The sequence below is a fragment of the Mauremys mutica genome, chromosome 6, assembly GCF_020497125.1.
Source record: "Mauremys mutica isolate MM-2020 ecotype Southern chromosome 6, ASM2049712v1, whole genome shotgun sequence".
Taxonomy (NCBI): Eukaryota; Metazoa; Chordata; order Testudines; family Geoemydidae; genus Mauremys; species Mauremys mutica.
In genome coordinates, this window is record NC_059077.1 from 4,626,190 (window position 1) to 4,643,653 (window position 17,464).

At 50.5% G+C, this 17,464-nt stretch overlaps 1 protein-coding gene across 1 annotated transcript; it reads right to left on the reverse strand.

The window, feature by feature from the left end:
• Positions 1 to 7,588: 7,588 nt before the first annotated feature.
• On the reverse strand, positions 7,589 to 10,096 carry LOC123372383 (myogenesis-regulating glycosidase-like). The gene has a single exon (XM_045020443.1). It carries the CDS (start codon positions 9,831 to 9,833, stop codon positions 7,737 to 7,739), a length of 2,097 nt encoding a protein of 698 aa, XP_044876378.1. The 5' UTR covers positions 9,834 to 10,096; the 3' UTR covers positions 7,589 to 7,736.
• Positions 10,097 to 17,464: the final 7,368 nt, after the last annotated feature.

A 17,464-nucleotide genomic window follows, 5' to 3' on the forward strand; every position in this document is an offset into this window, starting at 1 on the left:
GGGAGGACAGTGCCATCAGCTGCAATTTGCAGATGGGGACCCCAGGAACAGAAAGACTGAAGTGAGTCACCCCAGGTCCCACAGGAAGTTTGGTGGAGCAGGGACTTGAAGCCAGGTCTCCTAGGGGGGCAGGTCTCACTCCACCCCTGGACTCTAGTGGCTGGCTGGCAGAGGGCCGCTTGCCATCCAAAACTTCACTGTTTCTATGGCTGAGCCATATAGTTTATGAGATACCTAGCATATGGTCAGGGCCGTGATCGGAGCATGGAAGAAGACAGAGTCCATGCTGCAAGGAATTTATAAATTGACATCAAATGGACATGGACACGATCTCTTATTCAGTATCGAAATATCCGCTCCTGCCTCCGATTGCCCAGCTGTGTCTCTTGCCCTATAGCGCCGTGGGGTAGCACAGTGGGGGGGCTGGGTCAATGAGTTGGGCACCTAAGAGCTGTGGTAATAACACCACACCGTACATGTGGGAAACCCAGGGGCAGGGTAAATCTTAGGGCTCTTGGGTTGAGAAGGGCGTTGTCTCTATTTGCATCCTGATTTATTATAATCACTCACAAGGTAAAGGTCTGTGGGGCTTTGGCTAAGAAGCGACCGCCTGATTCTTCATGCTACAGCCCGTAAATGGTCTTGGGGTGTCACTCATGCAGGAGGCTGCCCCAGCCCCCACACCCACAAACAGAGGTGTGGTGAGCGGGATGGGGCACCCGCATGAGAGTGGCCACAGGCAATACACTGTGTAGGGAAGAGCCAGACATGATACTGCTGGGGATGCTGGATATTTCAACAGCTGTGATCACTGCCCCTTCGAAAAGGGTCCCCCTGGGCTCTGGGCACCAGCACGATGCCCGGGGAGCAGTGCCCTGGTTGCACACATGCCTAACCTGGTGTTATACCAATATAATAAAAACCAGCAGGATCTTATTAAGAGGGATAAGGCAAAGATGCCACATTTATTGTAAATACCATAACAAAACAAAAGACAATGTTTTCCTACTTATTTCTATTACTACTTATTCCTTATACACACACACACTCACCCACATATATTCATCCACACAATCATTCATTCAGGTTCTGTATAGATGTTATAGTTAGCAGCCTAGATGTTGCTCATGCCAAGTTACTGGCCAGGTCTCTTGGTCATGAGGATGGAGCCGAGTCTGTGTCAGATGCATCTGATGCTCCTGGAGGCTGGCAGCAGAACCATAGACTCAAAGTCCTCAGTCTTTAGAGTCCAGTTTTATAGGAATTTATTCCGATGTCAGTTCATGAGAGTTGCTTCATTTTGCTGTTGCTAAATCAATCAGCAGGTGGCTGGCTCCATGTTATTAGATGTTTTGTTTTTCCTTCCTTTGAGGTGTGGTGGGTGGATTCCAGTTTGCCCTCCGGGGGGTCATCTAGTTGATCCCACTTGACACCTTCTTCAGCCGACACTGAATTCTTCAGGCTGGTGACTCCCTAACCATTAATTCACATACATTCTCTATCTTAATCACATCTATTTCACTGTCTCTTTACTTTTTGGGGTGTTACCAATTTATGTGAGACTCCCTGTCTTTTAACAATCAAAGATAAAGTGAGATGAAAACTTACAGAGGGTGGGGGTCTCTATTTATACACTATAACAGCTACTGTTTTGGCTTACTTAGAGTTAATTAATGTTTAACAAGTTTTATACAAAGTATTTCTTTGAGTAGGCTTCACACAGACACAGCTGGTGGCTTGCAGGTTAGAATCACAAATTTACTTTTAACATAAACCTTAAGTTATAAAGTATTAATTAACACTAAATCACTAAATCATTTCTCATATAAACCATGTTTAATATAAACCTTCTTTAATATCCCTACACTGGGGCAGCTTTGAGCTAAAGATTCTGGAGTTCAAGCCTCACCAAGGAGTCTCCAGTTGCCCTCCCCACGACTTCCCAGTGAGCGACCCAGAGGGTGCAGGGGGAGGAACCCAGAGCCAGGTAAGAGAAGAGGCAGCAGCAGTCAGAGCCTGCTCATCCCAACCTACTCTGCTAGGAGCGGGAGCCGGGAGACAGGGAGCCTCAGCAGTACATGGGAGAGAGGATGGATGGACTGGGGGGAGGCGAAACGCATAGACTCGGAGAGTAGAGGCCCATGGGGCATTAGTGTGTGTGGGAGAAGGGGGGGAGGTGACTGGTGTGGAGGGGACGCTGTACCTGGGAGCCCAGTTCATGCTACATGCACAACGTTATGTACAATTCTCTTTGCTTTGTGCTGAGCCCAGAGAGGCAGATCTACCTGGCCACGTCCCAGTCAGCTGGCCTACTGCTCCCCCAAAGTGCTGCCTGCCCCCAGCATGGGTGAGTCGGAGCCACTCACAAGGCACAAAGCGAAGAGAATTCCTGCAGCTGGGCCTATGAACTCTGGCTCTGCGCTGACCGGCACAACACCTGTGAGTTGTGGGGATGGGGGCACATACTACAAGAACTCATGTGTTGGACTCACGAGCCTGAAGCAGAAGACACTGCCCAGCATACTCTGGGGAGTGCGTCTTGCTAATGCTTTCATGGTTATGAAGACCGCTTGTGCTGTTTTCTCAGATTAATGCCGTTACTTTTATTAAAGAAACTTTCTACCTGCGACTCTGTGCTTGCGAGAGGGGAAGTATTGCCTCTCAGAGGTGCCCAGGGGGTAGAGTGAAATTTTCCCAGGCGAGGGCCTAAGCTGGTTTGGGTTATATTGTTGAAAAGGAACCCCCTGAGATACTGAACCTGGCCCTTCTGCCGCCCACTCCCACTGGAAGACGGGTTACACAGGTTTGCACATAAACCACTTTCATGTGACTGAAACAACCCCCTAGTCCTGCCCCCACCCCACCCCTTTAGCACGGCCGAGCACAGCTGATATAGACCCTGGTGTTCCCTGCACTTGAACAGCCTGTCCTGAGAAACACCGCTGCTGGGAAAGCCTCTGCTCCCAGACGCAGCTGCCTGCAACCAAGGGGTTAAGAGGAGTCTCTCTCCTCATTCCCCGAGCAGGCAGTGCTGGTAGGAGCCGCTTCTTTGTCCAGTAGGTATCAAAAGCACAGGAACTATATTTAGCGCTGAGCCTCGCTCTGTGATGTAGAATTGCTTTTCTTTCATGGTCTCAGATAAAAGGCCTCGCTCGGTATTTTTCCCCCCTGCTGCGTGTGCAGTTGGCTCAGGGTTGTTTTTAATCGCTGCCCAGAAAAAAATGTTTTGCCCTTGGCTCGCTGCTGCCCTTTCCAACCCTGACACTCAACCCGGCGGTGTTTGTACAAAGCCTAGCCAGTGGGGGCTGGTCCACGGCTCCTAGACAAAAAGAACAGGAGGACTTGTGGCACCTTAGAGACTAACAAATTTATTTCAGCATGAGCTTTCACGGGCTACAGCCCACTTCTTCAGATGCATAGACTGGAACACACAGACAGGAGATATTTATACATACAGAGAACATGAAAAGGTGGAAGTAGCCATACCAACAGGAAGAGTCTAATCAATTGAGGTGAGCTATCATCAGGACAAGCCCAACAAAGAAAATAACAGAATGCCACTTTCCATCACCTACAGTCCTCAACTAAAACCTCTCCAGCGCATCATGAAAGATCTACAACCTATCCTTAAAGATGATCCCTCACTCTCACAGATCTTGGGAGACAGGCCAGTCCTCGCTTACAGACAGCCTCCCAACCTGAAGCAAATACTCACCAGCAACCACACACCATACAACATAAACACTAACCCAGGAACCTATCCTTGCAACAAAGCCTGATGCCAGCTCTGTCCAGATATCTATTCAAGTGACACCATCATAGGACCTAATCACATCAGCCACGCCATCAGGGGCTTGTACACCTGCACATCTACCAACGTGATATATGCCATCATGTGCCAGCAATGCCCCTCTGCCATGTACATTGGCCAAACCGGACAGTCTCTATGCAAAAGAATAAATGGACACAAATCTGACATGAGGAATCACAACATTCAAAAACCAGTGGGAGAACACTTCAACCTCTCTAACCACTCAGTGACAGACTTGAAGGTGGCAATTTTGCAACAAAAAAACTTCAAAAACAGACTCCAAAGAGAGACTGCTGAACACGAATTAATATGCAAATTAGATACAATTAGCTTAGGTTTAAACAGAGACTGGGAATGGTTGGGTCATTACACTAATTGACTCTATTTCCCTATGTTAAGTTCTCCTCACACCTTCTATGGGTCATCTCGATTATCACTTCAAAAGTTTTTTTCTCCTGCTGATGATAGCTCATCTCAATTGATTAGACTCTTCCTGTTGGTATGGCTACTTCCACCTTTTCATGTTCTCGGTATGTATAAATATCTCCTGTCTGTGTGTTCCATTCTATGCATCCGATGAAGTGGGCTGTAGCCCACGAAAGCTCATGCTGAAATAAATTTGTCAATCTCTAAGGTGCCACAAGTCCTCCTGTTCTTTTTGCGGATACAAAATGCAGCTGTTGCTTATTATTGTCTGTAACAAAAGTATAAATGCTTGTTGTAATTGTTTACCTGTTGAGAGACCTGTCTAGGAAGGGGAGACCCTATGTCCTAGTGCACTCTCTCCCTGTTGCAGCTGCTAAACAGAATAAAGTATCTGACTCTGCTGCACCCAAACAAAAAGCGAGAACTGAGTTTTTCTCCGACAAGACTAACACGGCTGCTACTCTGGCTCCTAGACACTACCGCATCCACATCCTCATCCCTAGCTGGCCCTTTCATCAGCGATTGGGGTTCCAGGACTGCTTCCCCACTGGCTGTGGTAGAGCAATGAATGCAAAGCTTGAGTAAGGAGAGGCAGAAGCACCTTAAAAGTGGGGGGCGGCACAGGTGCCCAAACTGTGGCCCCACCTCCCCATGCTGTCCCTCTGGCCCCTTCCCTGCTCTCCCCCTGCGGCCCTGCCCTCGCACCGCCCTTCCCCCCAAACTGCAGTAGCAGTGGCCGGGAGCCCCTGGCCCTTTAAATCACCGCTACGCCAGAGCTTCAGCAGCGGGGCTCGGGCAGCAGTTTAAAGGGCCCAGGACTCAGGCCACTGCAAGGAGCCTCCCGCCCTTTAAATCGCCAGCCTGGGGAAGCCGCTCTGGTCGGGCACGGCACCCCAGCTCTTGCCGGTACGCCAGACCGGACCGGCTTACTTTCACCTCTGGCTGTGCGGTTCATCTTTTCTGGTTCAGTGGTTAGAGTGCTAGCCTGGGCTGTGGGACACCCAGCTTAGATAGTCTGGAATTAATCCATCTGCAGGATTTATATGGCCACCATCACCTTGCAACCTGTAATGCATTTATTCACACACAGCCCCCTGCCCCATGAGGAAGGGCTGTGCTACTATCCCCATTTTACGGGGGGGGAAGTGAGGCACAAAGTGATTAAGGGACTTGCCCAAGGTCACGCAGGGGCAGCTCTGTGACGGATCAGGGAATCAAACCAAGATCTTCCAAGCCCCTAGCTAATGCCCCATCCACCAAGCCCATCCTTCCTCTCCTTGTGTGACTGATAATAGCCCTGCGCTGTCTCACAGTCTGGGCGACGTGTGAGGCTGAAGACACTAAAGACTGTGAGGTGCTCAGACACTGTGGTGAGAGGGCCAGATACGTACCATAGATAGATCCTGCTGTTTGTCTACCTTGTGCGTTCAAAAACCTGCATCACTTTTGTAGCAAGAAATTCTACTTACTATCTTTTCAGGAATAACAAAACTGAAGCGTAAAACAGAAAAGGGGCATTACCCTGTGAGTGTATCCATGTAACCAACGCCTGACTATAGTCTATGTGTAAACCTTACGGACAGAAGCTCCAAAGGAGAAAGAGCTCTCTACTCCCTCTGGTGGTGAAAAGGGAAAAGTGCTGCCATACAAAGGCTACCTACCCCCAATTCCTCAAGTGACACTTATTTGGGAGCTCACCAGAACTACACGTAAACTTGGATTTTGGGGGGTAGACACCTCCCAGAGAGGCTGGGAGAGTGGACAGAGTTTTTAGCCTTGTGGTAAGGAATAGATTTCTAAGCAAGCAGGGCTTTGCTGATGGGTTCTAAGGTTCTTGACTCTCCTCCCATGGCAGCTTAGGTGAGAGACGTTGTAGATCAGGGGTCGGCAATCTCTGGCACGCGGCTCGCCAGGATAAGCACCCTGGTGGGCCGGGCCAGTTTGTTTACCTGCTGCGTCGGCAGGTTCGGCCGATCGCGGCTCCCATTGGCCGCGGTTCGCCGTCCCAGGCCAATGGGGGCTGTGGGAAGCGGTGCGGGCCAAGGCATATGCTGGCTGCGGCTTCCTGCCACCCCCACTGACCTGGGACAGCGAACCGCAGCCAGTGGGAGCCACAGTCGGCCGGACCTGCCGACGCAGCAGGTAAACAAACTGGCCCAGCCCACCAGGGTGCTTACCCTGGTGAGCCACATGCCAGAGGTTGCCGACCCCTGTTGTAGATGGAAGACTTTGCTGCATGAACCAGCTATTGCAAAAGGCAGTAGCAGAACTAAATGGACTCCAGGGAGGTCCTGCTTACACAGTACCTTAATAAAACTGACTCACTAAACTGGATTAAGTGCGGGGAGGACAGGTGAGAAGCTCCGTAGCTGCTGGAGACAGATCTTCTAAGAGATGCTTGGCCTACTGCTATTCGCTAAGCCAAACCATGGGGCTGGGTAGATGGGGGATGTGGTCTGGTTGTTTCCTGTAGGATATTCTCAGTGGTGAATGGAAAGGTAGTTAAATGAGTATTGCCAAAGTTATTGGAAAGGGGGGTGGTACTTTTTAATAATAATAATTCCTGGCTCTTAGGAGTTCTGATCATTATCCCCCTTTTACAGATGGAGAACCTGAGGCAAAAGGAAGAGAAGTGACTTGTCAGGGTCACCCAGCAGGACAATGGCTCGCCCAGGAATAGAATCTCGGTCTCCTGAGTTCCAATCCAGTGCGTTATCCCATAATAGTAAAAGCTCTTATTCCACAAAGTACTTAAGCAAGGCTTAGGGATTTAATCTTTGAAGTCAATGGGATTTAAGCATGTGCTTAAGGGCTTTGCTGAATTGGGGCCAAAGGTATGCTAGCTTAGTTTTACTATCTATAACAGTCACTAATATTTCCCAGTGGAGGGAAATTATTGCCACAACGTTACTGAGCGCCAGCATTAATTTTTGCTTGTTCTGATAAATCAGTCTGCAGCAGATTGTTACCACCCTTTGCTGCTGCATCCAACGCCATCGCATGTGGTGGTGGCAAGAACTTGAAGGCCCCAGTCTCTGCAGGAGTGTCACCGGTTCACTTTTAAAGCACTACGCTGCTCTGAGGAATCCCTCAGCCAATGACAAAGCAATTTTTAAATAAAATAAAGATATGGGATCAACAGAGTCAGTGTGGAATAAAGGAAGCCATCTAATGTACCCTTTAAAAAAAGAGCATCAATATCATATAGGCCTGGGGAAAAAACCCTAGTAGACTCTGTGTTTCTTTACATGTTATATCTATAAATAATACCACAGCCAAGACATTAAGCTTTGGAACTGGATCTTTTAAAGGATGAAATATATACAAAGCTATTTTAATTGTCCTGTTTATTAACACACAAAAATGGTTCTGTGCAATTGGAATCATGATCATTATTTAGAACGTCACAGAGAGGCATGTTTATCTCAGGAACTCAGAGCTACCTAGTTTTTTCAATCCATCACCTGTTCACAAAGCTTAAAACTGATGGCTACATTTGTTATGATACCCAAAGGAAATAAGCAACTTCGTCCAAGTCAACGGGATAGTCTGTTAACAGGACTGGGGTCTTCTCAAACAGCTCCCCTTTGTAACTGCGCCATTTGCCGGCCGGGAGGTATACATCTCGCTCTTGCTTGCCCAGCTCCAGGACAGGGGCCACCATGAGGGTGTCCCCAATGAGGAACTGGGAGTCGATCTTGTGAGCAAATTCATCACTGGGAGAAATCCACCAGATGGGCCGTATGATGGGGTCTCCCGTGTCGGTGACCTCTCCAGCCAGCTCCAACAGGAGAGGGGCAACCAGGGACTCATGCAGCTCTGTGAACTTCTGTGCAATCTCAATCACTTCCTTGTCATAGAGCCAGGGGGGTATGGAGAACTGCATGGAGGGCATGAAGGCCGAAAGCTCCAGCCACCGGATGTACAGCTCCTGGTCCGGGATTTCAACAGCACCTTCTGTCTTGTTGGGCAGAAAGTTTCCTCCAATCATGTCAGGTAGTATGAAAGGGTATCCCAGCATGCTGATGGTGAGCACAGTAGGGATCAGGGACTTGAGGCCAAGCTCATATCCCCAAACCGAGTCGCGGTCAATGATGCGGAAGAAGCATGAGATGTTTTGGGACTGGTAGCCGACCCTGACTTCGGCGAGCTCGTAGAACGGAATGGCCATTTCCGTGTAGCGTCTGGACCAGATGCTGGGATCCGACAAGGGCCTGAAGGTGCTGAACTGCTTTGGAAGGTAGCTCACCTCACCAGCATCAAATTTAAAGGACGCTATGCCGTACTTTGACCGCAGTTGTTTCAGGTGGCTCTGAAACCACTCCCTGGTTGTGGGATTGGTAAAATCCAATATGGCGCCAATGCCGTTCCACCACTTCACCATCGCAGGGAGTTTCCCCGTCAGCTCCTTGATAAAGAGCTGCCGCTCTATCCCCACTCCAAAATTGGAGGAATTGTAGTTTATAAAGGGATGAGTCCACAGGGTAATTTTAAATCCCTCATTTTTCAGCGTTTTGAACATTTCTGTCACATTAGGGAACTTTACCGGATCAAAGTCGAAATCGCCATAAGTCTGTGTGTAGGTGTCGTCGATTTCAATATGGCTGAAATTAAACCGGTACTTTTTAATCTTTTCTGCAAAACGCAACAGCTTATCCTGGTCAATATCGTTTTTGTACAGAGCCCATGTAGACCAGATCGGGTACCGGAAGGCGTTTTCTGCTGGGATCTTAGAAGGCTTGTTAAAGTACCTGCGCACCATGTATTTGTGAATGGAGGTCACATCCGAGCCAATGCAGACATGGTAGCTCAGCTCCGGGAAAGGCTGCTGCCCCAGGGGAGGTTTGTAGGGAGAATCCTTATACCTGGCTTGAAAGAAGAGCGACCGTTCACTGGCGTTAAACCCCAGGTGGAATGGCACCGAGTCGTTAATCTTTATAGCCGCTGCTTTCGAGGACAGCCAGTACCTTTCCAAGATGCCTCCAAAGCTGCCCCTGAAGGAATACACGTCGCTCGTCACAAAGGGCATGGGCTCCTGGTACCCTGGGAGTCTGATTGGCCAGTGCTGGACGCTCATTTCACAGCCCCCATACCAGTGAGCGTCCTCCCAAAACATGGTGTGCTCGACCACCGTGTCCACCACAAACTCCTCCCAGTGGACGCGGTAGCACATCACCGTGTCCTTGGGCTTGACTGTCTGAATGAAGAAATTCAGCTTCCCTCTGTCCGACCTGGTGCAGGTTAAAATTTCCCCTTCTTTCGAGCAGGACTCCAGGTCGAGGGAGCCCGACTGGAAGGCCAGTCTGAAGACCACCTCCCCATTGTGGTTTTTGATGATGAACCCATCCTTCCTCAGGTCCATCAATTCCGTCTTTAGCCGCTCCGCCTTCCTGAGAGACGCCGTGTAGTAGCACCACGCCACCACCGCCGCAATGAACAAGATCAGCCCGACAACTACTGCACCGATTATTGGCTTCAGCTCCTTGGACGGCTTCGGCTTCCCCGGGGTGAAGCTGTCAGGAAAGTGTGTTCCCATGGCATTCCCCTTTTCAGAGCTCCTGTTCTTTCTTAAACGATGAAAGGACTGATTTTCCATGAGCCCCTGAAGCCAAACCTTGTGGCCAGGAGCTTTGTTTCTTACTGTGTTGTTCTTCTCTGGCTCGTCAAGGAGAAATATGAACAGGAGAATCAGTCAGTCGTAGTATCTCCTCCAAACCCATTCAGTCCTGCGGCACTGATCCCTGACACAGCACGGGGGTGAAACGTTACAATCATCAACCAAATGAATCCAGCTAATGGACCAAATCATCCCTGTTGTAGCTTCGGTGAAGACTCCCTGTCCGTGCTGCTTTCACTTGCAGCAATTCTCCAGTCTGGTACATTCTGTTCCCTGGCAGCTGAGCGAGGGTTATTATAATACCACTCTCTCAGCCGTGGGTATGCCAAGGTTCCCGTGAGCTCTTGGCTGCAATGTGGCTCAGCTCACCCAAGCTGGGAGAAGGGGAGGAGCAGACAGGGCTCTATGGAGAAACACGGGTAGGTAGCAGAGCCTGCAGGCTGGCAGCTCCACAATGATCTCGGGCTTCTTGTCTTTTGGTCAAGTAGATTCCTGGGTGTATTTTCCCACCCTGCTGTAGTAAATGTGAGCATGCTGGCAGCTGGGCATCCACTTCCCTGGACCAGTTACAAAGAAGTGATGCATCATTTCTGAGGGGACCTGGTAATCACAGCCATCTAATGGCATGGAGATTAATTGTCTGCCTGCACATTGCTCCCTGAATGCCATTAAGCTGCTAAAATAGGAAGGAGCAAGCTCCCGCAAGAGAGCTATTTATAGCCTCACCGTGTAGGCAGTGATTCAGCAAAGCACTTAAGCAGGTTGGTTGTAGGACACAAATAGGTCCGGTCCATCCGTCTGAGGGTTCGCCGAGGGCAGATTCACGTTGCTGATTGGCTGAATCACAGGCGGCGCCGGAATATTCATCCACGTAGGCACTGAGTGGCGTATGGCTCTATCGGCGCCGGCGGGCGTCTCCTTCTCCGTCCGCGCTGGAGGCAGGGCTCCACTCGTCCACACTAGCACAGCTCCACTAGCTGCAGGGGAGTGGCTCCCGCTTTACCTCAGGGTAAGTGAGAAAAGGTGCAGGCTCACTGGGATAGAGGGGAGTGTGCGTCCCATTGTCAGTGGAAAGAGGGTTTAACAGAACCCTCGAAGCAGAGCAGTGTGGGAGGGGAGATTTCTGGGGAAAGCGTACTTGGGAATTTAACTGGGATTGCCGTAATAGAGGGAACGTGTTCATCATAGAAATGTCGGGCTGGAAGGGCCCTTGAGAGGTCATCTAGGCCTGCCCCCTGCACTGAGACAGGACCAAGTAAACCTAAACCAGCGGTTCTCGATCTTTTTGGGCTCAGGACCCATTTGTAAATGTTTATGGCCTTTCGCAATCCAGTAACTCGTCTGGCGGTGGAGGCTCTTGGGTGGTTTGGGTCGAATCCTGTCTCCCGCAGGGGTTGGAGCCTGCACGGCACTCACCCCACAGTGAGTGGCGGCTCCTGCAGCTTCTGTGCTGTGGGGCTGGCTGGGCTTGGCTCTCCGCTCCAGACATTGCAACCTCCGGGGCTGCAGCACCCCTCAGGTTTGGCTACACATGCCCTGACTGGACCACATTTTGTGAGAGGACTTATGACCTGGCTCACGGGGAGGCAGGGCCACTCATTCAAATTTGGCCTACCCAGACTCCCGTCGTCATGACACCTGGGCTAAACCTGAGTAGCGCTGGGACCCCAGAGGTTGCAGTGCCTGGAGCAGGGAGGCGAGCCCAGCCACTCCCATGAGACAGGAGCCACGGGAGCTGCCATGTAACCCTTTGAACCATTCTGGATACCCAATTTTGGGTCCCGATCCACAGGTTGAGAAACCCTGGCCTAGACCAACCCTGACAGGGGTTTCTCCAACCAGTTCTTAAAAACCTCCAATGCTGGAGATTCCACAACCTCCCTTGGAAGCCTGATCCAGAGCTTAGCTACCCTTAGAGTTGGAAAGATTTCCTAATATCTGTCCTACATCTCCCTTGCTGCAGATTAAGCCCATTCCTTCTTGTCCTGCCTTCAGTGGACACGGAGAACAATTGATCTCTTTATAACAGCCCTCAACATATTTGAAGACTGTGAGGTCTCCTCTCACTGTTCTTTCTCAAGACTAAACGTGATACCCAAGCTCAGACGTCTACACCATAATTAAACAGACCCTTAGCTCGAGCCTGCAAGCCCAAGTCAACTGGGGTGGGCCAGCAGCGGAGGTCTAATTGCAGTGTGGACATACTCAATGAGGCACAGAGAAGGGAAGGGACTTAGCAAAGGACACCCAGCTGGTCACTGCAGTGCAGGTCAGCTAGGAATAGACCCCCGGTTTCCTAAATCCCAGTCCAATGCTCTGACCACCAACCCACACCCTTACTTTGATCTGGTGGAATTCTCTCAGTCCGGTGAGAGGTAGGGGTTAGGAACCTAAACACCTTTGAGGATCTGAACCTGAGTGGTTAACTTTCACTGATCTGAGTTTTAGAAATCAGGTCTATCTATCGTTTTTTAAATGTATTGTCAAATTTCTCAATAAAGGAACAAAACAAAACAAGACCTATCAGCACAGTTTGCGAAGGTCTGGTTAAGAAGAAAGTCCTCAGAAACATCTCGTGGGTGATGGTGGGAAAAGACAATTAGCTTGACCATCTTAGCTACGCAACAAGTGTCTCAAAGTGTCTTTCCATCGTTCTTAATGACATCAGCAGCTCAACTGAGTAATACTAAGCTGCTTGAAGGTCCATTAAAAATGCCATAAATCAGTCATTTCAATATCCATCAGAACGGCTTCGAAGCGACCTAAATGATCTGCTGTGGTTTTAATAAGATCTCAGAAAATAAAAGATATTTTGGCTGGTCTTTGTACAGCCTTGGCTTTGCTGCCCCGAGGCCTGAAATGGAAAAAAGATCAGCACTGAGAAAAAAATAATTTCTTCTGTCTAACTGACGTGTCCCTGGAGGTAGCTGGAAATGATGAGCGAGTGAGTTGTATTCCAGTAGCATCCGAGAGCTCTAGTCATAGTCCAGCACCCCCATTGTTCTCGGTGCTTAGGGTGACCAGAGGTCCCAATTTTATAGGGACAGTCCCGATTTTGGGGTCTTTTTCTTATATGGGCTCCTATTACCCCCCACCCCCTGTCCTGATTTTTCACATTTGCTGTCTGGTCACCCTATCGGTGCTGCACAAATACAAGGACCAAAAGAGGCCCTGCTCCAAAGAGTTTACAAGCGATGCATTTTCTATACGTTGAAAGTAATAAACAAGAGAAAACCCACAGGCTCAGGAGTTTTAGCCCCAATCGGAGCAAGTGGGGGGACAGTGTGCCTGGGCCTGGCCAATAGGAAAGACAAAAACCCATCAACACTCCTCCCCTTCCAACTGCCTTGAGCCTAGTGCGTCTGGTTTTGCTGTTGAAAAATTCCAAACCTGGAAATTTTTATGAAAATGTTTTGGATTTTTTTTCCCCAGAAGAGTTTCTATTTTTTCCCCCACTGAAACAGGAAAACTAAACAAAAAATAATTTTTTATTTTTTCAGTTCCTCTTTTTGTAAAAAAAAGCACCTTCCCCCCGTTTTTGGTGGCAAAGTGGAAAAGGGGTGAGAAATGGGAGGCAGAAAGGAAAAAGGAGGGAAAACGAAGAATTTTTTAAACTAGTTTTCAATAAAACTTTGAGTGAAAAACTTGTCCCCCTTTCAAAACCTGCGGAACAAACAAATGTTTCACAATTTTCAATTCTATTTTTTCCCTTCTGCTTTTCAATCATCTCTTCTCACCCCCCGCCCCCAGCCTTACGGTGCCCTCCCTCCTGGTGGGGGCAGGGGGCAAGGCACAGGCTCCTTGGGGCAGCAGGCCCCATTCTCCCTGGAGCACAATGTCACAGAAGACCCTGCTGCATATGGCTCCACACTGCCCCCTGCAGTTCTCAGTAGCACAATTTAGTCATCAAGGCGATGGTGGGAGCTGTAGCGGGAGAGGTTCTCGAACCAGCAGCAGGATCTCTTGGAAAAGGAGGAAGGTGGAAGGCAAGAGGGAGAAGCGGGCAGGGGAGTAGAGAGAAAGAGACAATGTGCCTGATTTGCCAGGTGCAACTTCACTGATGTGAACGGAGTCACTGGTTCTCCTGATTTTGCATGAGAAATGTCTGTACTGCGAGTCTGCCTAGTGCCATCCTCCACCCTCAAACCTGAGTTCTCCCGATGGGCCTTTGTTCTTCAGGGCTGGCATTGGAAAGAGCAGCCTCAGCCCCGGGAGTTTGCCCTATTTCTGTGTCCTTGAAACCTTCTGAAAGGCTTTCTATGCCAGCAGGGAAAGGGGCGGGGCGGGGGGCAGCTGCTGGAGAGCTCTGCTGGGGACAGAAAATGGGCCCATCCTTCTTCCACCCTGACAGCACCAACTATGGCATGTGACAGCCCTGACAATCTCCCCGCAGCAGCTGTGCCCATCCGTCAGCGGGGATCGGACGCCAGCGCTCTCCGAGCTGCTGCTGTCCTGGTGTCATGGGTGGGACATCTCGGTTGGCTGGCAGATTTTTGCAGCAGCTGCCGGAATCCATCATCCAGTTCCAGGGCAATAGAGGCAGGAGGGTGGAGGGGAGAAGGAGAGATGCTGAAGCTAGCGAGTTGGTCTCATCCATGCCGAAGGGGCGAGTGCTTCAGGTGCTCTGCATAAAGGTGATGGGGATTGGGGCAATGAGGCGCAGAGCACAGACTCGGCACCTTTCAAACCAATAGGCTTGGACAGCAGCAGCAGCAGCACCAACTATGCATGCACCCTTCCATTCAGAATCCCAAAGGCCCTTGCAAACCTTAACCAATTAAAGAATGGTGATGGTGAGAGGCCACTGGTTCCAATCCGACGCCGGCTAGCCATGACCAAACAGGCAGTTGCTCTGATGGCTACTTGGCGCAAGTGAAATATGTTTGGTGGGTTGTAGTCTGCCTTCCAGTTGAGAGGTGTCCAAAGCAACAAACCCGTCCTTCTGGGATCACAGGCCGGCCTGGATCTTTCAGGCTTCTTCATAACCAGATTAGATACCGAGTGCTGACTGGATAGATGGAAACATTCCACTAGGAGGTGCTATAGATGGCTATAAGAAAACTATTGGAGTGTTGGACTCTATAACAATTAATTTACCAGTTATTACAACAGCTAGTAATCATTTATTAGCCATTTATCAACTAGTGCTAGATGGAACCTTAATATAAAGTATGGCCAAAAGCATATATACTTTTCCACAGCGGTCTGGCATATCGGGTAGCTATGGCTGGCGTGTAACGTCATGTTACGAGATTTATTATTGAAGGGATTTGAAAGCATGTTTCTTCACCAGTCTCTTTCCTGTGTGTATAGCTGACAGGATAAAATAGGTATCGGCGATCACCATGGATAGGGGGAAAAGCCAAGTTTATCACAAGGGATGCTGCCAGGCTACAAAGACCACGCGCTTCACTTGAGCAAGAGATATATCATAGGGTGGATACAGATGGTGCAGTGACATTCTCAAGGACTCTCTATGAACTATACGGATGGAGAATAAGGACGCCTGCTTCTCTGTCGATAACAATACGTAGCACTTATGGAGAGCTCTGCCGTTTCAAAGCAGTGTGTGAGCATTAACTAACCATTCCCCGCTGTGTCCCCAGGCAGCTACTAAGTAGCAGGGTTGTCTTTAAAGGAGCTGTTCCTTTCCTACCAGAACGCTGTGAGATCTCTTGTTCCTCTCAGACCTTTCTAAGAAAACTCAGTGCCGGAGACATGCGCCTGATCAACAGCACTAGAGATTCATACCTGTGTCTGTCCGGAACAGGGATAACATGGGCAGTGGCTGTGCAAGCGTCCACTACCTCCCTACCAATGTGCTTCACTGCTGTCTTACAGTGATTGCTGCTATACCCAGAGGGGAAATGGGAATTCAGGCTCCCTGGACCATGCCGTCCTTGGTCTCTCTGCCCGGACTCTCAGCCAGGTGCAAATAGCCATTTGTGATGTGGATACTTAGACTGAAACCATTATTTGCTGTAATGAGCTGTAAAACCAGTGTCCCTGTTGAGTCTGTGGTTTTTAGTGTCCAGCAGAGTTATGAATTGAAATTCCCGGGCTCATCTTTTGAAGGTGTTGTGCAGATTTCCTTTGAGGATGAGTAAAAGCAGCAAAGAGTCCTGTGGCACCTTATAGACGTATTGGAGCATGAGCTTTCGTGGGTGAATACCCACTTCGTCGGATGCATGCTGCTTTTACAGATCCAGACTAACATGGCTACCCCTCTGATATTTGAGGATGAGGACTCAGAGGTCAGCTATGGAGTGATCGCTTTGTGGAAAGCGTTCACCCATGGATGATGTGTGGTTGTTTTTTATCATTTTATTGGGTGAATTCCTTTGAGAGCTTAGCAATTGTCTGGTTTCACACATGAGGTACACCACATGTTGTGACAGGCCTGTGTGGGACCCCTGGATCTTGAAAGGCATGTGGTGGTGATATTGATCATTGTAGCAGCAGAGATGTGTCTCTGGGGTTTGCATCTGTTGTTCCAGCAGGATCTGCTGCTGCTTTGAGTTGGTGTGTCCTGCAAACAAAGTCAGCAAATACAGAGAAAATCCCAGAACCTAGGACTCTTGTGGCAGCCCTGACAAACATCCATCCATAAGGCTAGGGTGACCAGACAGCAAATGTGAAAAATCAGGACGGGGGTGGGGGGTAATAGGCAGGGGCGGCTCTAGCCATTTCGCCGCCCCAAGCACAGCAGCACGCCACAGGGGGCGCTCTGCCGGTCGCCGGTCCTGCGGCTCCGGTGGACCTCCCGCAGATGTGCCTGCGGAGGGTCCACTGGTCCCACAGCTTCGGTGGAGCATCCGCAGGCACGTCTGCGGGAGGTCCACCGGAGCCGCGGGACCAGCGGACCCTCTGCAGGCACGTCTGCGGGAGGTCCACCGGAACCGCCTGCCGCCCTCCCGGCGACCAGCAGAGCGCCCCCCGCGGCGTGCCGCCCCAAGCACGCGCTTGGCGTGCTGGGGCCTGGAGCCGCCCCTGGTAATAGGAGCCTATATAAGAAAAAGACCCCAAAATCGGGAGTGTCCTGATAAAATCGGGACATCTGGTCACCAGTGATGAGCTGCCAAAATATTAACAACCAGTTCCCTCCTCCTCACCCCACGAGGGGGTCGTGCCGCCCCCCAGGACCCCTGCCCCATCCACCCCCCTTCCCTGTCCCCTAACTGCACCCTGCTGCCCCAACCAACCCCTCCTCTTATTCCTGATGGTCCCCCGGGACCCCTGCCCCATCCAAGCACCCCTTCTCTCTGTCCCAACTGCCCCTGGAACCCCTGCCCCTGACTGCCTCCCACCGCCCCATCCAACCCCTGCTCCTTCCTGACTGCCCCCCCAGGACTCTTGCCCCCATTCAATCCCCCTGTTCCCTGCCCTCTGACCGCCCTGAGTCCCAACCCTAATCCACCCCCCCGCCCTCTATCCAACACCCCCTCCCTGCTCCCTGCCCCCCCTTACTGCGCTGCCTGGAGATGGGGGCCGCGCCAGAGTCGGGGCCGGGAGCCGCGGGCGCTGGGCCGGAGTTGGGGGCCGGGCCAGAGCCGCTGGCCAGCCCAAAATTGGGGGCCAGCCCAGATCTGGGGGCCGGAGCCGCTTGCCAG